Source organism: Hypanus sabinus, chromosome 5 (genome assembly GCF_030144855.1).
Source record: "Hypanus sabinus isolate sHypSab1 chromosome 5, sHypSab1.hap1, whole genome shotgun sequence".
Lineage (NCBI taxonomy): Eukaryota > Metazoa > Chordata > Chondrichthyes > Myliobatiformes > Dasyatidae > Hypanus > Hypanus sabinus.
The window spans coordinates 24842253-24863128 of NC_082710.1; the positions used below are offsets into that span (position 1 = coordinate 24842253).

At 41.6% G+C, this 20876-nt stretch overlaps 1 protein-coding gene across 1 annotated transcript in view; it reads right to left on the minus strand.

The window, feature by feature from the left end:
- The window catches only part of pggt1b (protein geranylgeranyltransferase type I, beta subunit), a 53961-nt gene extending 33439 nt beyond the window's left edge, over positions 1 to 20522 (minus strand). The window contains exons 1-2 of the mRNA XM_059969593.1: positions 20344 to 20522; positions 11950 to 12068 (exon numbers count right to left, since the gene is read on the minus strand). Coding sequence (XP_059825576.1) covers positions 11950 to 12068; positions 20344 to 20462 — 238 coding nt within the window. The 5' untranslated portion in view covers positions 20463 to 20522. The remainder of the gene's footprint in view (positions 1 to 11949; positions 12069 to 20343) is intronic.
- Between the last annotated feature and the right edge of the window lie 354 nt (positions 20523 to 20876).

Sequence of the window (20876 nt, forward strand, 5' to 3'; positions counted from 1 at the left end):
AGTGTGTTTTCTGAGCATTGAATGGACTGTGACATCAGCTTCTCCCTCCCAAATTATCTCCAACTTGCCCTTATGTGCTGCCGACTGGCTTATGGGAGCGAACAAACTACCAGTGTAGTAGAAAATTGGTGGGAAATTTTCATTCTAAAGGTGGTATTTTTATGCGCTGTGATTCAGCTGCTGGCCTGCCACTTTGCTATTGTTGCAACATTGCAAAAGGTGGATTGAATAGGTCTGAAGTGAATTTTATTGTGAAGTGTTCATATTTCTTGCAGTTCTAGGGTTCTTAGTACCAGTAACCGTGGTGTTAACTGTTCAGGCTAATAAAATAGCTTCTCTGTATTGTTATAATGAAATGGCTTCTCTGATATGCTATAATGGGATTCTGTGTCTGGTATATTTGAGTTATGGCTATTGTTAAGGGGAAAAATAACCAATGGAGAATGTAGATATTTTGTCTGTGTAAGCTGAGCGGGAATTTACTGTCCTTTTTTTAGGAGGGGAGCAAGGAGGACGGACGTGTGAGGAGCAGGCAGCGGTTCCAGAGCAATGGATGCTGGACGTCGGCTGTTCGGACGGTGGCCGAAGGCCGTTGTGGAAGGAACTGGAGGCGTGAGCTCTGTTACGTACTCGTGACACGTGACAGCGGGACCCTTGTCACGTGACTGAGGTTGAAGCTATACTGGACTCGAGGTAATGGTCTTGTGATGGTGGAGTGACGACATTTTCCCGCCAGTACAGATCATGTGACAGGTTTGTTTGTTTTTTTTTTACAGGTATAAAAGAAAGACCCCACCCTGTAAGGAGGGGCAGTTCGTGGCTGGATTTGCCAAGTTGACTTCATGCCACTGCGTGATTTAATGTGATGACACAGTTTAGTTGAAAGATGAAGTTTTATCTAATGCCTAAAGTTTAAAAGGTCATTGCCAGCAGGTTCTTTACAATACTGCTAGTTTGAGAATCAGTGGAGAGTGAAAATCGGAGTTCGGGAGTTAAAGATCGAGGTTTGACCTTGTTTAATCCTTAGTCGAAAGAAATTCGTTGACTGTTCTCTTTGTTAATCTCTGAGGGATAGCAGAAGATTGAGGACAGTGTGATAAAGGAAAGGTCAGTGCCTTTAAGCCGTTTCGTTTCGTAAATTCTTTGTGGGAAAAGTTCGACGTTGGGGGATCGAAGCAAAACGACGTGAAAGAGAATTTAAATCGTCCTATAAAGTCTCTCCTTTTAAATGGACTGTGAGCATTTTTGAACTTTTGGCAATACTACTTTAAAGAACTGTTTTTGCAACATCGCTTTAAGAACTGTTTTTGCAACATCGCTTTAAGAACTGTTTGAGCTGCATCACTTTAAGAACTGTTTAAGCTGCCGCACAGCAGCTGATTTCCGGTTACGTTAGTGTTTGTTTACTTGTGGGGGGGGGGGGGGTTTGTTTTCCGTGTTTAATAAATGTGCTGTTTGTTATAAGAACCCTTGCAAAACTCATATATTTATTGTTGCCTGAATACGTAACAGCTCCAATGTATTAAAATATGTGCACAAACTGATTATTACTTTGGTACCTTTAGGTTATCTGTTTCTACTAACCCATCACTAAGAAATCACTATAAAGTTGCAATTATTTACTCACTTTTAGGTATTGTCTGGTATTTGTATTGTGAGCTTGTACTGGGAAGGGGCATTACACCATATTTACACTTAAGTACTGCACTACTGGCGGGGCAACAGCAGTTTATCCTAGGTGAATGTGGGTCAACTGGGGGCACGGAGGCTACACAGTTTTCTCATTTAGTTATTTACTATGCTGTTCTTTTTTATATTTTATAAAATTGTGTCTTTACCACTTTACCAATCAGCATTGTCAATAAATTTTCATCTTGTAAATAGCATTAATTAAAATCAATTTACAACCTTTATTTAAATTAAATCTACTGCCTTTAGAAAAACTAAATCCCATTTTGGCTTATGCCGGTTATTTAACAGAAATTTATTATATTTGCCTTATGAGTTGGTAAAATTTATGAAAGGGAAAGGAGATTAGTTACAAGGAAGGCAAGGTAAGCTAAGCTTAACTACCTGATTTTTTTTTTAAAAGAGAGATTGGCTAAAAATTTATTCACTACTCAAAAGAGCATTGACAGTTATTTTTGTACTATTGTATCTCCAACCTGCTAATCACACTAACAGATTGTGAACTGTAGATATAATTTTACACAGGGCTCCCCGAGAGCTGAAAATTATTTCAAAGGTTCCTCCAGGGCAAAAAAGGTCCAGAAAGGCTGCTTTAGATAAAGGTTCCAAGTTAGGGTAGTGAGGAGCATTAGGGTAATTTAGCACCACAGCCAAGGGAAGAAGAAAACAGCTACGTCTCGGCCTGAAATGTTGACTGCTTATTCATTTCCATCAGTGGTGCCTGGCCTGTTGATTTAATAATAAATACAAAATCTAGTGTTTATTTCTAAGTATGGTAAACAAGTAGTTTTAATCTTCATGACAAACCTATGAGCACATTGAATTTGCCAAGGGTAAGGTTGAAGGGAGGGTTAATATGATAGATTTTATTGCAAAAGGAGGTTCAGAGTACATTGAAACATACAGTGAAACCCATAGAACTATGAACTCTGAGGGAATTACCTTTGCATTCAAGTTCAAAGTGAATTTATTATCAAAGTGCATATATGCCACCATATACAACTGTGAAATTTATTTTTTTTTATTACAAGCATACTCAGTAAATCCAAGATAAACTGTTCAAATACAAACGAGAGAACTAATACATAAATAAGTAATAAATATCGAGAACATGATGCTACATGAAAGTTAATCCATAAGTTGGGAAATAGTTCAATGATGAGGCAAGTGAAGTTGAATGACTTTCTCCCCAATGGTTCAAGAGCCTGAAGGTTGAGAGGTAGTAACTGTTCATGAACCTGGCAGTGAGAGTCCTGAGACTCCTGTATCTTCTTCTTGATGGCAGCACCGAGAAGAGAGTACAATCTGGATGGCAGGGGTCCTTTCTGATAGATGCTGAATTCCTGCAAAAGCATTCCATGTACATGTGCTCACTGATGTGGGAGGGCTTTACTTGTAATGGGCACTGGCAGTGCCGCATCCACTACTTTTTATAGGATTTTCTGTTCAAGGGCATTGGTGTTTCCATACCAGGCTGTGATGCAAACAGTGAATATATTCTTCACCACACATCTACGAAAGTTTGTCGAAGTATTAAATGGCATGCTGAAGTTTTGGAAACTTCTAAGGAAGTGGAGATGCTGCTGTGTTTTCTTTGTAATTGCACTTACGAGCTGCGCCCAGGGCAGTTCCTCTGAAATGTTAACACCAAGTAATTTAAAGTTGCTGACCTTCTCCATCTTTACTTCCCTGATAAGGACTGGCTCATGGACCTCTGGTTTCCACCGACTAAAGTCAATATTTAGCTCCTTGGTCTTGCTGACATTAAGTGACACCGAGTCAGATTTTCAATCTCCTTCCTATAAGCTGATTCATCACCAGCTTTGATTCCACCAACAATAGCAGTGTTATCACCAAACTAAAATTATTACATTGGAGTTGTGCTTAGCCAGCATGACTCTGGATCGGATGTTGCAAAGAACAGTAGAAATCTAATAAATATCAATGCAGTTATGTTGCTCAAAGATAAAAATGACGACTCATTATGCAGAATGTTCCGTAATATGTTGCATATTAAGAATGCAGGTTTCTGATTTTATCATCTCTATTGACCATAAATAATTATGTATCCTCTCTGTACAACTACAAACTGCACACATTTATATTAAAGTATTTCAACACATCTGACATTTTTGGGTATATCATAGCAAACATTACTAAAAACTGTACTAAGAGTCCTGTAATGTTCAATGAAACTTAAAACTATTTTCCTTGATCTCAAACAAATATTATTTTTACCAGTTAGAGCAAACTGAAGAAAAAGTTCATCAGTCAGTTAAATGATTTGCTTTTCCATCATACTGTAAAGAAACCACCCCCACGGTGCCATCTAATGCCATTCTGTATAAACATCCTGCACAGCCACTGACAGCATCTCTAAGAGTATATAGCCTTTTTCCAGCTTTTTTCTGTATTTTGCAAGACAATTTTACAGATTCTATTATTAACACCTTTAAAACCAACTTCAAAATGTTCAATTTAAAGTTACATTGTTACTTTAAATTTACGTAACATGGAACCAACTTGTCCTGTTAAAAATAAACTTCAACTTCCATGCAATTCTTCAGATTGTTGAACTTAAGGGTCTTTATTCTGATAGAGGTACATAAGATCTTGCAGAGTATAGACAAGGTGAGTAATCATTCTTAAGGATGGGGAATAAGATTAGAAGTGAAAGATTTAGTAAGAACCTGAAAAGCAACTTACACAGGGTTCTTTTGAAGACCCTAACCTGGAGTTACACGCTGACTACGGTTCTTGTGGGAATGGGACCTGCTCTCGGGGTTTCATGATTGGCTGTTAATCGGCACGCCAAAGGCGCAGCCCAAGAGTTTCGCTTGCCTTTGGAGGTTCAAGATTTCATGGCTTTGGAGACATGGAGGGATCAGAGGTTGGTGTCCGGGCAGCAGATTGGTGTGTCATGGGAGATGGAAAATCTAAGGCCCAGAGACCATAAATCTTTGGGCACCGGGCTCGAAAAAAGCAATGCAACAGACTTTTAACATTGTAAACCAGCAAGTTTTTTGGTACATCTCCCCTCTCGCTGTGAAACGGAGACACCTCTTTCTCCCTTATTAGGGAGTGAGAGCCTGTGGGTATGCTGAATACCGGGTGAAAGAGCAGTCTTTGGGGTAACTGCAAGTCTGTGTCTTTGCTGTTGCTTTGCTCACGCTTGAGCGTTTGGTGGCGGATGCAAATGCTTTCTTTTGCAGGTGGGGAGAGGGGTATCATTGTTTGCTGCCACTTAATGCGTGGGAGGGAGGGGAGCTGAGGGGGACTTTGGAGTTCTAACACTTAACTGTCATTCATTCTTTGAGGGCAATCTTCTGTTTTTCATGGATGGTTGTGAAGAAAAAGCATTTCAGGATGTATATTGTATACATTTCTCTGACATTAAATGTACCTTTGAAACCCAGAGTAGGGAGTAGATATATGGAACCAGCTGAAGTAGGTACATTGAATACATTTGAGGAGTACAGCTGACTCCGGTTAATTGGGCCATCAGTTATGGGGACAGCTGCTTATTTGGGATAACTCTTAAATAACAAAAATAGAGGAAATAGCCAGGATTCCCTTGTTTATGTAGGACGCAATGCTGCTTAATTGGGAAAGGAGACAGTCAGTCATTTGAACTTGTGTAGACCTTAGACACTAAACCATGCTTAGAGTGAACAGCAGTTATGTTATCTATTTGGACCAACAAATGCTGATTCAAAAAGCAGTGATTTTTGATAATTGTTTTTTATTTTTGATTAAAAAAATTTGAGATCCCTGCCAAGAAAAAAATTTAACTCCAGCCAAAAAGATTAGCCTACTCAATCAAATTAAAATCTATCCGCCTAACTAACATCACTCATCGTCAGCTAGCAGAGATAACTGGAGTGCCGAAATCTTCAATTACATGCTTGATACATCTGCAAGATAAACCACCAGAAGAATGGGCATTACACAAGGGACAACAGGGAACATTCCAGTAACATAAGCATGAAGGTAAGGATCCAGATGTTCAAGAGGTTTTCTCAATCAATCCTCAATCAATGGTTTTCTACTGCAACTGGACGAAGTGTGTGTGTTAGTGGACCAGTGTTTAAAAAAAACAAGTCAGAAGAGCTAGCTAAAAAGCTGGTTCATAAAGATTTTAAAGGAACAGATAACACACACAAAATGCTGGTGGAACACAGCAGGCCAGGCAGCACCTATAAGGAGAAGCACTGTTGATGTTTCAGGCCGAGACCCTTCGTCAGGACTAACTGAAGAGAAAGATACTAAGAGTTGTGAAAGTAGTGGGGGGGAGGGGGAAATGCAAAATGATAGGAGAAGACCAGAGGGGGTGGGATGAAGCTAAGAGCTGGAAAGCTGATTGGCGAAAGTGATACAGAGCTGGAGAAGGGAAAGGATCATGGGACGGGAGGCCTCGGGAGAAAGAAAGGGGGGGGGGAAGCTCCAGAGGGAGATGGAGAACAGGCAGAGTGATGGGCAGAGAGAGAGAGAGAGAAAAAAACAAACAACTACATATGTCAGGGATGGGGTAAGAAGAGGAGGAAGGGTATTAACTGAAGTTAGAAAAGTCAATGTTCATGCCATCAGGTTGGAGGCTACCCAGCCGGTATATAAGGTGTTGTTCCTCCAACCCGAGTGTGGCTTCATCTTGACAGTAGAGGAGGCCATAGATAGACATATCAGAATGGGAATGGGACGTGAAATTAAAATGTGTGACCACTGGGAGATCCTGCTTTCTCTGGCGGACCGAACGTAGGTGTTCAGCAAAACGGTCTCCCAGTCTGCGTCGGGTCTCACCAATATATAAAAGACCACACCAGCCAACTCACAGGTGAAGTGTCGCCTCACCTGGGGGACTGTCTGGGACCCTGAATGGTGGTGAGGGAGGAAGTGTAAGGGCAGGAGTAGCACTTGTTCCGCTTACAAGGATAAGGGCCAGGAGGGAGATCAGTGAGAAGGGATGGGGGGGGGGGGGGGGACGAGTGGACAAGGAAGTCGCGTAGGGAGCAATCCCTGCGGAAAGCGGGGGGGGGGGGGGGGGAGGGAAAGATGTGCTTGGTAGTGGGATCCCGTTGGGAGTTGGCGGAAGTTACGGAGAATTATACGTTGGACCTGGAGGCCAGTGGGGTGGTAGGTGAGGACAAGGGGAACCCTATCCCGAGAGGGGTGGCTGGCGGATGGGGTGAGGGCAGATGTGCAGAAAATGGGAGAGATGTGTTTGAGAGCAGAGTTGATGGTGGAAGAAGGGAAGCCCCTTTGTTTAAAAAAGGAAACCATCTCCTTCGTTCTGGAATGAAAAGCCGCATCTTGAGAGCAGACGCAGCGGAGATGAAGGAATTGGGAGAAGGGGATAGCAATTTTGCAAGACACAGGGTGGGAAGAGGAATAATTCAGGTAGCTGTGAGAGTCTGTAAGCTTATAGTATATGTCAGTAAATAAGCCATCTCCAGAGATGGAAACAGAAAGATCAAGAAAGGGGAGGGAGGTGTCGGAAATGGACCAGGTAAATTTGAGGGCAGGGTGAAAGTTGGAAGCAAAGTTAATGAAGTCAATGAGCTCAGCATGCGTGCAGGAGGCAGCGCCAATGCAGTGCCAATGCAGTTGTTGATGTAGCAAAGGAAAAGAGGGGGATGGATACCTGTATAGACTTGGAACATGGACTGTTCCACAAAGCTAACAAAAAGGCTGGCATAACTGGGACCGATGCAGGTGCCCATGGCTACATCCTCGGTTTGGAGGAAGTGGGAACAAAAAGGAACAGATGGTTGGTTGTCTCGATGGAAATGTAGGCACCACACTAAATTCAAGAAAGCACACTGCGAGAAAGGTAGTGTTGATAATGTAAGTGCAGAAACATGGAAATCTACAAATCTCCCAAACTTGCTTCAAAAATCTTATTCAGATGATATCTACAGCATCGATGAAATAGGACTTTATCTTCAAAATCATGCCATGCCAGATGGTTCCCTTTGCTACAAATATGCAACGCTATCAGGTTCAAATAAAACAATGAATCACGTAATTATGTTGTTCAAAACGTCAGGAAATGATAAAAAAGAAATCGTTGGTTATTGGGAAAGTTGTTAAACCTCAATGCTTTAAGGTGCTAGGAATAGATAGTTTACCAATCAAGTACAATGCCAGCATACATTCAATGAATTCCTTGATCGGTAACTATTACAAACTGATACACTGTTTTATAGTACTGTAGTAATATTGATAGTGTTCCAACTTGTTCAGCGTTTCATTGAAATACATAATTCGTTACTCAGTTAAACAGTAGTTTGTCTTTTTTATAGCTTTTTAACAATTTCCATGAAACCTTGGATGATTGGGCCAGCTGCTTAATTGGGCCAAAATGTACTGGTCCTGATGTGTTCCAATTAACTGGAATCCACTGTATATACACAGGTATGACGAGCGTTGAAAGGAAAATGTGACTGGCTTAAACTTATACAATATCTAGGACAGAATGGACAAGTATGGGCCAAAGGGCCTTTTTCTGTGCTGGACAACTCAATGATGTTTATTTACACCAAATACAAATAAATGATAGCATCACAAGTTTGAGCTGCTCTCAGGCTACTGGGTTAGAATATTAGTTTATCATTTCAATAAGGCAACTTTAATATTAAAAACATGAGGCATATAAATACATGAGGCACTCTAACAAAAACACAAGCAGAGATGGAAAACAAAAGAATTTGAACACATTCTTGAACACAACACTTATCATAAAGGAAATTTGTTGCAATTATTGGAGGTCAACCCAACGTCAGGATACCGTAGCAGGAATTTCCTGGGACAAGTGTCACAAGTGCATTTTCAGCTCAACAATGACCTCCCTTCCATCACAAAGGTAGAGTGAATAAGTTTACTAATTATTGCAAAACTTTCACTTCAATCCATAGCTTCCTCAATAATGAGACTGTTACTTGCAGGACCTGAGAAGTGGCAAGAAACATCCCTTGCCAACAAACCAATATGAAATGACCATCTCTAATAAGGGAATCTAACCACCCATCCATAACAGTTAAAAGCATTCCATCACATAGTGCCCAACCTTCACCATTCTATGTGCGAGAAGGTCACTTAGAAAATCAACTGGAAACAGTCACATAAGCACCACGACCCCAAGATCAGAAACACCTGATTCACCTGTGACGTTTTCTACAAGGTACAGGCTAGATGCATAGTGACTACTCTCCACTCACCAACTTTAACAACCTTCAAGATGGACAACAGCATTTGTGTTGAAGTCTCCTGCTTGACTAGTATCCTACCCACCATTTTAAATAATCTCTTCACTATCATGATACTACTGCTGTATACATTACAGGCAGTCCCTGGGTCACAAACGAGTTCCGTTCCTGAGTCCGTCTTTAAGTCAGATTTGTATGTAAGTTGGAACAAGTACATCTGATATTATTTAGCGTCAGTTAGTCAAATGTTTGTCTTAGTATATAGTATATATTTTACCTTTCTATGCATATAAAACACTTAAGAAACGTATGCATTCCAATAATTAAACCACTGTGTTGCTTAGTAATAATTGTAGCTTTCATCGGGGCAGGGCTTTTCACATGCTCCGTTATTCTCACTTTATCCTTTAAAATTGTTCCGATCGTTGACCGACTATAGCCTAACGCTTTTCCAATGACCGATGATGTTTCACCTCTTTCCAAATGCTTTATTATTTCCACTTTTTCTCCCCCAATCATGATCGCTTCCCGTCAATGGAACAGAAACACTGCAGGCGGCGGGTCCCAAGCTTTGCTGGCACCCGAGCTCTGCTGGGTCCTAAGGACCACCACACTGAATTCCCTGGGTCCTAAAGTCCACTGCACTGAGACAGGCTAAATGGGACAAGTGGGGGCTGTGCTGGGTTTGAGTATTTGATCCTTCATAATATTCCGCATGGGAATTTAAACTGGAGGTGGCAGTGCTTTTTTTCACAAGGTCGAGTTGCAAGCTCGACATCAACCCGGCACGGATGGACAGCGCGCTCGGAAGTGGTCTGTCATCGGATCAAACTCCGGAACCTCTGTTCTCAAGCCCAGCACTGATCTCACTGTGCCACCAGCTGACAGGAAAAGGGAGGGTGGAGTCAGGGTGAATTGTGCTAAGAAAAATTTAAGCCAAATACAAAGTTACACACTCAACACAGTGTCAACGGCAACGACTTAAAATGGCAGACAGCGCTGCGATCTGACTTAAAATGGCGGATGGCGTTCTCCTTCCTCAGTTCATAAGTCAGACGCTCGTAACTCGGGGACTACCTGTATCTAGAAAACATCTGCCAGAGTTACTCTGACAGCACTTCCAAGACTCATAATGCCTCCCACCAAGAGACACATGGCAGTAGATATGATGCACTGAAACACAACTACAGGCAGACTGCCTTCCAAATGGCACAATATTCTGACTTGTAAATGTATCACCATTGGATCTAAACCTTGGTTTTCCTTTTACAACAGTATGATAAAAGTATCTTCACCAAAATGATTACAACAAGTCTGGAAACAACTCATCAAAATCCTGAAAGTAATAATCATAGAGACAGAGTTGTACAGCACAGAAACAAGCCCTTTGGTCCACATGGTTTATAACCATTTCTTTGTCTACACTAATTGTACTTAACTTGCTCTCTCTATACTCAACTCTGTGTAGCTAGGCACAACTCAATGTCATCTATAAATTCACCAATGATATAATTGTTGCCAGAATTTTAGACGGTGATGAGGTGAAAATGAGAGAAACAGATCAGCTGGTTGGGTGGTGTCACAATGACAACCTCACACTCAATATCACTGAGATCATGGAATTATTGATTTAAGGAAGGGGATGTTGGAAGAACATACACCAGTCCTCATCAGGGAATCAGCAGTGGAAAGAGTGAGCAGCTTCAAGATCCTGGACATCAAAATCTCTGTGGATCTATACTGAGTACATCATACTGCAATCATGAAGATGGCTATACTTTATTAGGAGACTGAGTAGATTTTATATGTTGTCAGAGACTCTAGCAAATTTCTACATAAGTACCAGGGAGAAGAAACTAACTGGTTGCCTCACTGCCTGGTATGAAGGCTTTAATGCACAAGATCATAAAAACCTGCACAGAGTTGTAGACTCAGCCAGCTCCATTTTGGGCAATAGTCTCCCCAGGAACAAGGACATCTTCAAAAAGACCACATCCATCATTAATGACTCTCACCATTCAGGATATGCCCTCTTCTAATTACTACCATAAGGGAGGAGGTGTAAGAGCCTAAAGAGACAAACTCAATATTTTAGGAACACCATCCGCCATCAGATTTCTGAACTGTCCATGAACACACTCTATTTTGCTCTCTTTTTGGACTATCTAAAAATAATTCTTATCATAACATAATTTTTATGTACTGTAACTTACTGCTCCTGCAATACAACTAATTTCAAGATACTTCTAAGTGATAATAAACCTGATTCTGATTCACATTAGGTCTATATCTTTCTAAGTGTCTGCCTAAATGTCTCTTAAACATAGTCACTGATTTTAACTCTACCAACTACTCTGCAATTGAGTTCTAGATATCAACCTCGATGCTTAAAAATAGCATTTCTCATGTAATTCCTATTCAAAACTTCTTCCCATTATCTTAAACTATGTTCTCTGGTTATTGAGGCAACCACAAGGGGTTAAAAGATTATGACTATCTACACCTCTTATAATTTTAAAGACTCTTAAAATCAGGGCACCCCTTAGCCTCCTTTTCTCCAGGGAAAACATACCCATCTTATCCAATCTGCCCCCATCACTGAATTTTTCCAATCTAGGCAACATCCAGACGAATATCCTCTCAACCCAAATATGCCCAAAACACAAACCTTCATTAAAAGGTCACATAGTCTTTATTGTAAAATCATTTGAAACAGTGATGATGACAGAACTCTATACTCCAGAATGGGACAAAACTAAATTTAATATCAGAAGAATTAACCCAAACACATTTATTTGTTGAAATTTCTGGCAACTCCGTAATCTGTACAATTCACAGATTGATGTTTATACAAGTCATGCACCTCATATCTAGTTAAGTGAACCTTTTCTCCCACCACCAACAATTAACAGCATCACGTATTTGAAAATGTTAATGAAAAATCCTACATTAGAACATGTATCAATATTGCTAAGATTAGGCAAAGCGAAAAGCACAAAATGTAAACACATCTTCAACAAAGCACTGACTACAAGATCAAAAACAAAAACTCACTCACTGTCTTCAGTAGGAAGGACCTGCAGGGAATAAATCCATTCAATAATGCTGGCTTTATCCACCAGATGCAAGGCACTCAGCATATCCAGACCAGACAATGCAAAGAAAGCAATGGTCAATCTGCAAATACAACAGATAAATCATCAATGCATCCCACAGACATCATCTGCTGATTTCCTCCAGCACTTTTTGTGTGTTCCTCAAGATTTCCAGCGTTTACAGAATCTCTACTAGACATACACAAAACATTTAGCTATGTGTGAAGTTCTTTCATTGCAAACAACACATGGCACCCTAGAAGATGTCCTCTGCGGTGCTCTTGTAATACATGTAATACAGGGACAAAGTTTGAGCTAATAATTTTTAAACCTATTTCCAGGTTTACAACTTCACAGATAATCATTCAGTGAAATCTGATCCCAAAACTTGCAGCTCAGTTGCCATCTTGTACAACTCACTTTTTGAAATACTCAGTTGCAAATTACATCAAACTTGCAAGCTGAAGTTCAAAGAATTAATGTATTCCATTGCACAACAGCCCTGCTTTTCTCTAAAACCACCCCACCATTGAACAGGAGGTACAGGAGCCTTAAGTCCTACACCACTGAGTTCAAGAACAGCTATTTCCCAGCAAACATTTGATTCTGGAAACAGCCCTGATCACTGCTCAACTTGATTTTGAATATTGTATGTTACTTAATGACTATATGAAAAAGCAGACAATGGAGCCACCCACAGCTCCAACATAATTAAATCTGCAGATGATTTAACTCAAATAATAACAAGACAGGCTACAGAGAAGTCATCACCCTGACACAGTGGTGTCAAGACAACAACCTCTCCCTCAATGTTGCAAAAACAAAGGAACTGGTTGTGGACTACAGGAGGAAAGGAGACAGGTTCACCCCTATTAACATCAATGGATCTGGGGTTGAGAGCGTGAACAGCTTCAAGTTCCTCGAAATACACATCACCGAGGATCTCACTTGGTCTGTACATTCCGGCTGCACGGTGAAAAAAAGCACAACAGTGCCTCTTTCACCTCAGATGGTTGAAGTAGTTTGGCATTAGTCCCCAAAGCCTAAGGACTTTCTACAAGAGCACAACTGAGAGCATCCTGTCTGGCTGCATCACTGCCTGGTATGGGAACCGTACTTCCCTCAATCACAGAGCTCTGGAGAGAGTGGTGCGGACATCCTAGTGCATCTGTGGATGTGAATTTCCCACTATTCGAGACATTTACACTGACAGGTGCGTAAAAAGAGCCAGAAAGATCATTAGGGACCCAAGTCACCCCAACTACAAACTGTTCCAGCCACTACCATCCAGGAAACTATACCACAACATTAAGGCCAGGACCAATAGGCTCCGGAACAGCTTTTTTCACCAGCCCTTCAGACTGATTAATCCATACTGACACAATTGGTTTCCTAAGCTATATTGACCGTTCTGTTGTATATCTTACTGTACATACTATTTATTACAAATTACTACAATTTGCACATTGCATATATTCAGAGACTTAACGTAAAAGATTTTTACTCCTTGTGTAAGTGAAGGATGTAAGAAATAAAGTCAATTTAAGTGTATTTCTAATATTCCAATTATACGTCACTGCTGCACTGATATTAACAGATTACTTGTTCTATTTCCACAAATGGGGCTTGAACCTGTAACTTCATGACTCAAAAACAAAAGAGCTACTATTGACCAAAGCCAACAATTATCAGTGAAGACCAGACTATTCCATTTGCTCTTACATACAACTCCAGTTCCACAGGAGAACGTATATCCAAATGTTGTCATGATTTGAGGGTGTGAGTTTGTAGGGACAGGTTGAATAGGCAATGTTATTCATTGAAATGTAGGTAACTGACAGGTGGTCTTATAGAGGGGTACAAAATCATGAGCAGCATAGACAGGGTGAATACATAGTCTTCCTCCCCAGGAAGAGGGTATCAAACACTAGAGGATTTAGGATTAAGGCAAGAAGAAAAAGGTTTAAAAGGGAATCTGCAAAGTAGCTTCTTCATGCATATGGAAGAAGCTGCCGAAGGAAGAAGTTGAAAAAGACATGATAACATTTAAAAGACGCTTGGACAAGTACAAGTGATATGGGCCAAACATGGACAAATGGGATGTCTAATTTAGCAATCAGCTAAGAGTGTAAAACCTAACTTAGCAGTTTTGCCATCATGGACAATTTGGGCCAAAAAACCTGTTTCTGTGCTCTTACTCTATGACTATGAAGAACAGCACCTTTTAGAGTTATACTGTTGCATCAAACTGCGAGCAGTACATACAATAATTCCCGCCTTTTTTTAAATGTATCGATTGTACGGGTGCCCAAGATCATAATGGCCTGCCTCAATGATTACCACCTGGTAGCACTTATATCAACTGCAATGAAGTGCTTTGAGAGGTTGGTTATGGTATGAATCAACTCCTGCCCCTTACATGACCTGGTCATGCTTCAATGTGCCTACTGTCACAACAGGCCAACAGCAAATGTAACTTCTTTGGATCTTCACTCTGCTCTGGACCATCTAAACAGGAACACATATGTCAAACTGCTGCTCAGTGACTGTAGCTCGGGTTCAACACAATTATTCCTTCCAAACTCATCATCAAGTTTCCAGATGTGGGGCTTTGTACCTCCCTCTGAAACTGGATACTCTACTTCCTCATCAGCAGACCCCAGCAAGGATTGGTAACGGTATTTGCACCTCGCTGACAATCAACATGGGTGCAACTCAAGGCTGCATGCTTAACACCTGCTCTGCACTCTGCATAAATGACTATGTGGCCATGCAGAGCTCCAATGCCATATACAAATTCACCAACAATGCCAAGTTGGGACAAACCACATGAGGTGATGAAACCAACTTACTGAAGTAAGACAGGACACTTGGTTGAGTGGTGCTTAACAACAACCAATCTATACTGGGGTGAGGGGGGAGAAATTGACAGTGGAGTCAGCAGTTTTAAATTCCTGGGTGTTTATGTCTCAGACCATCTGCCCTGGCCTCAGTCAATCACAAGGCAGGTGTGCCAGCTTCACTGCTTTTTGAGAAGGTTAAGGAGATTTGGACTGTCACTCAAACAAACGTCTACACATGCACTGTTGAAAGTATCCTGACAGGTTGCATCATAGCCTAGCATAACAATCTGAATGTGCAGGAATGCAAGAAGCTGCAGAGTGCAGTGGACTCTGCCCCATACATCACAGCAGAATCTTCCCCACCATTGGTAGTATCTACAGGAGATGCTGCCTCACGGCAGCAACATCCATCATCAAAGATTGCCACCTTCTAAGCCATTTTCTTGCACCTACCATTGGGGTACAGAGGTCCTACTGGGTTCAAAATACCTTATTTCCCTTCAGTTACTCCATTCTTAAACCAACTGGCACAACCCTAACTAATCATCACAGTTTAAACCTTTTTGTTCTATTTGTGTTTTTTTCTTGTAAAAATTGTTTATTTGTGTTTAATATCAATGAAGGATGGGTCAGCTTTCACACAGCAGCTTGGGCAAATCATTTCCTTTACATCAGAAACAAAGTGATCTTAGTTTTGAATGCAAGAAACTCAGCTGGGAAATTGTTGGAGAAGTGGAGCCCCAAGGGGATGAGGTATGAACAAGGCTTTCAGTAACAGAGGGCTGAAAATGTAGAAGAGTCACTTCTACATGAGAAGAACAAAACAACATCAGCAGGTCTCGGTTCAGGCCAAGCTGTCACACCTCCTCCCTTGACCCATGGGGAAAATCACCAGTTATGGTTTGAACTGCATGAACTGAAGGTTAATCAAAATAATAGTTTTAGTTTTGCAGTTTACACCAAGCGGGATTTTCTTCCATCTGGCCAGGTCTTGGCAAGCAGAACACAAACTTGTTTGCAAAATTAAAGCCCTTGAGATTGAGGAAACAGCACAGTGAGACACTTGAGGTGCAGGTGTGCAGCTGACTCAACTCTCATAACATGGGCTGAGCCTGAGCTCCAGCGCTATGCAGCATTTATATCTTTCTCCCCACATCTGCATGGATATTGCCCAACTGCTCTAGTTTGCTCCAATATCCTAAACACACATTGCTTGTTGTTAAATGGCTGCTGCAAATCTGAAGGGTATTAATGGAATTCAAGGTGGAACAGGTAGAAGGAATTAGGTTGGAAAATGGAATTGCTGACAGCCAATACATATCTTACATCATATGGAAATGTTAACAATGGATAAAACCAAAGAAAACTAGCTAAGTTGATGCCTTGAAATGGCCTACCTTAGTCAAAACAAAAAAAAAATAGGACATTTGCTGGCCTCATCAATAGCATTCAAGTTTCAAAAATAAATTGATAAAAGTTAGCAGAAACTAACATAATGACAATAAGATCCAAATTAAAATACTGTGGATTCTGATTAATTGGGGTGCTTTGGGACCAGTACATCTTGACCCAATTAAGTGGCTGCCCTATAAAGTTTCAAGTAAATAGTTAACAAGGTATTAAAGACAAGCAACACACACAAAGTATCAGAGGAACTCAGCAGGCCAGGCAACATCTATCGAAAAGAGTAAACAGTCGATGTTTCGGGCCGAGACTCTTCAGCTACCACTAATTGTCTATTAACTGAGTAAAAATTTACACATTTGAACGGAATAAAGAACAAATTAGAACACTACTGTCATATCCTATGAGGACAGGAAACCTGTGTGAGAATCTTTAAAGTGGAAAAGTTGGGGCAGTTCCATTCTCTCGACCTTGGAAATCGAGTAGGTGTCACAACTGTAGCTTTCCCTGGTTGCAGTGCATGACCATGATTCTTTCTGGGCCTCATCGTGCCCTCCACAGAGTGTTGCAGAAACGCCTTCCTGGCCATGGGATTTCAACTGCCAGTCCAGCAGAGCTGACTTTGTATGTTGGGACAGGCATGTCCCTATCTCACTGGGGGTATGGGACCCGCCAGCTATCCTCAGCTTGTTTAGCCTGCCTGTCATCGCGATGCACCAGGGTGCAGATGCTGTTACATGCAGCTACTTGGAGCCACACATGATAGCTGAGTGCCCGGTAGGGACCAAAGGTAAAATTCTAGATGATTGTCGATACCTTCAAATTCCTTGTAGTTCCTAACTTACTGAAGTAGTGAAATCATTTCATTTTCGCTCTGGACTGTTTCTAGCATTTCTAAGCTTGAATGCTTGAAACCACAGTTAGGTGCTAAGTTAAAGGACATGGCCTCCAGGGTTACGATCTCAGGATTGCTACCTGTGCCACATGCTAGTGATGCCAGAAATAGGAAGATGATACAGTTTAACATGTGGCTAAGGAGTCGGTGTAGGATGGAGGATGTCAAATTTTTGGATCATCGGGCTCTTTCAGGGAAGGGGGACCTGTACAGTAGACACTTTGCACCTGAACAGGAAGTGGGGGGGAGCCAATATCCTAGTGGGAAGGTTTGCTATGGCTGCACTGGAGTGGGGAAGGGGTTAAAACTAGAGTTGCAGGGGATGGGAACCAGAGTGCCAGAACCCCAGGGGATTCTATAGACGTATTAAGGACAAAGGATTGCAAGGGACAAGATTGGTCCTCTGGAAGATCAGAGTGGTAATCCTTGCGTGGAGCCAAATGAGATGAGGGAGTTCTTAAATGGATTTTTGCATCTGTATTTGCTCAGGAGATGGATACTGAGATTAGAAGTAAAGTAAAATGGCATCCGTTTCATGGACTCTATACAGATTACAGAGGAAAAGGAGGAGGTGTTTGCTGTCTTAAGGCAAATTAGGATGAATAAAACCCCAGGATCTGACAAGGTGTGTTCCCTCAGAACCTGTGGGAGGCAAGTGCAGAAATTGCAGGGGCTCTGGCAGAGATATTTAAATCATCCTTAGTGACAGGTGAGGTACCAGAGGAATGGAGGAAACTAATGTTCCTCTGCTTAAAAGGCTTTAAAAGTAAACCAGAAAATTATAGGCCTGTGGGCCTGACATCAGTAGTGTGAAAGTTATTGTAAAGTATTCTAAGGGACTGGATATGAGTATTTGGATAGACAAGGACTGATTAGGGATAGTCAGCATAGCTTTGTGTGTAATAGGTCATGTCTAACCAATCTAATAGAGTTTTTCAAAGAAGTTACCAGGTAAGTTTATGAAGGGAAGGCTGTGAATGTTGTCTACATGGACGTTAGCAAGGCATCTGACAAGGTCCCACATGGGAGGTTGGTCAAGTAAGTTCAGTCACTTGGCATTCAAGATTTGATACGTAATTGGATTACACATCGGCTTTGTGGGAGAAGCCAGTGTGCTAGCAGATAGCTGACTAGTGGGGTGCCGCAGGGATTGGTGCTGGGTCTGTTATTATTTGCCATCTATATTACTGATATGGATGATAATGTGATTAACTGGATCAGCAAATTTACAGATGACACCAAGACTGGAGGTACAGTGGACAGCAAAGAAGACGATCAGAGCTTACAATGGATCTGGACCAGCTGGAAAAATGGATTTAAAAAAATGGCAGATGGAATTTAATGCAAACAAGTGCAAGGTGTTCCACTTCAATAGGAACAACCAAGGTACATCTTAAGTCGTGTAAGGAAGGGCACTGAGGAGTGTGGTGGAACAAAACGATCTGGGAATACAGGTCCATAATTCATTAAAAGTAGCATCACAGGGAGATAAGAGTTGTAAAGAAAGCTTTTGGCACATTGGCCTTCATAAATCAAAGCATTAAAGTACAGGAGATGGGATGTTATGTTGAAGTTGTATAACACATTGGTGAAGCCTAATTTGGAGTAGTGTGTGCAGTTTTGGCCACCGACCTACAGGAAATATGTAAATAAGGTTGAAAGAGTACAGAGAAAATGTACAAGGATGTTGCTGGGACTGGAGGACCCGAGTTATAGGGAAAGATTGAATAGTTTAAGACTTCATTTTTAAAGCAGAAGATTGAGGAGAAATTTGATAATGGTGTGCAAAATTGTGAAGTGCATAGTCAATGCAAGCAGGATTTTTCCACTGAGGTTGGGTGGGATTAGAGGTCATAGGTTAAGGGAGAAAGGTGGAAAGTTTAAGGGAAACACGAGAGGAAACTTCTTCACCCAGAGCGTTGTGAGAGTGTGAAACGAGCTGCTAGCCCAAGTGGTGCATGCAAGCTTACTTTCAACATAATAAGTTTGGATAGGTTCATGGATGGCAGGGGTATGGAGGTCATTGACCTGCACCTCCAATGGGAGCAGGCAGTTTAAATAGTTTGGCACAGACTAGATGGGCTGAAAGGCCAGTTTCTGTGCTGTACTTTTCTATCACTATGACAAAAATCAGTGTTTTTTAAAAACAAAACACAAACACACTTAACAAACGCTATTAAAAACTGTTCTCTCCAAGCAAGCAATGTATCCCAAATAGATGAAGGGAATCTGGATATTTTCTCGATTAGTTTTGGATCTTTACAAAACGTCCCAAATTAGCGGCTGCCCCGATTAACCAATGGCCCAGTTAACCAGATTCCACTGCATACGTATAGAAAGTGAGCTGCCATCTTAGCGAATGATGGAGCAGACGAGAAGAAATATTGTGTATGTCTGCTTTTATTCAACATCTATAAAAAGTGAATGAAACTTGCAGCATATAAATACTTGAGAATCTGTGATCACGTGGTAGTAAAAGTGTCAGAGGACAAATTTACAAACTGGCCAAAGAACCAAAGGCTTCAAGAAAAAGTAAAAAAAAGTACGCTATTGCAATTGCAATTGCTACTCGAAAAGAAGAGAGTCGCTAATCATTTCCAAGGACGGAAATGGACGGGTCTACCGAAAGGTATATGCACGGGTATTTCATTATTACAAAATAATCTGGCGAATCGCAATTTTGTTAAATTACAACGTTGATATGTAGCAATTTTACAGACTTGAACTGAATTTTATGAGATATCTTGATATTTCTGCATGTAAATGCACGAAGAGTTGACTGAGGTTTCACTTGCGCAAAAGGCAAACCCCGTTTATTTAAAATCATGTTTTACTTTCTGCATAATTTTAATGTCAAGATTATGAATTACAGGAAGGGTACTATTATTGTCTGGTCCACGCCCAGCAGCTCCGCGCCTGCCTCTGCAATTGCCCAACCCAACAGATGACAGCCCGTTAACTGCTCCATGTGTTCACCGTCACCCAAAGCTCAGCCTGAGGGACAACTGCTTGCTATAGCGGTGACAGCAGGATAGAGGGATCTCCCTCTTCTGATGCACCGTGGCCCCTGCCCCTCTGCCCCGACCCGTCCGCAGCCGCCCGGTCGCGGGGCTGCAGCAGAGTGGGTGGGGCGAAACTCGAAGATCCTCTGGGCCCTCGCTTAAATCTAGCTCGGCCAGCGGCCCCCGCCATCGTGCACCAGGGCCCTGCCATACCTGCTGGTCTCCAGCGAGCAGTACCTCTCGGGTAAGATCTTCAGGCATCGCTCGAAGAAGCCGACGTGCCTGTCCCTGAGAAACTCCAAATGTTCTCCAGCCGCCGTCTCTTCGGCCATGTTAGATCGCCATGGACACGCCCCGCCCCCTCCCGGCAGCAACCAATCAACCAGCGGGTGCGTGAGCGAGCGTGCGCGCGCCCGTCGTCCGCGTTTCCGATGCTGAACTTGCGGTCACGTTCCGAATGTTAACTTCGGTAAAGCAACAGGAACAAACTGGGGGTATTGGATTTAATAAATGAATATTCCGTTTGTATATTGTACATGCACATGTTAACTTTTGTTTAAAAATACCTAGTGGAACATTTCTATTTGATAAATAGAAGTTTACGGAGATAAAACATATTTGTCATGTGACAGGTTTTAGTTCTAATGAATAAATGTTGATGAGCAAATGGCTGCTATTCACGAAAGGACAATTAGTAAACATGATGGATTTTTAGCAACAATCCGGAAGTGGCATTATAATATGGG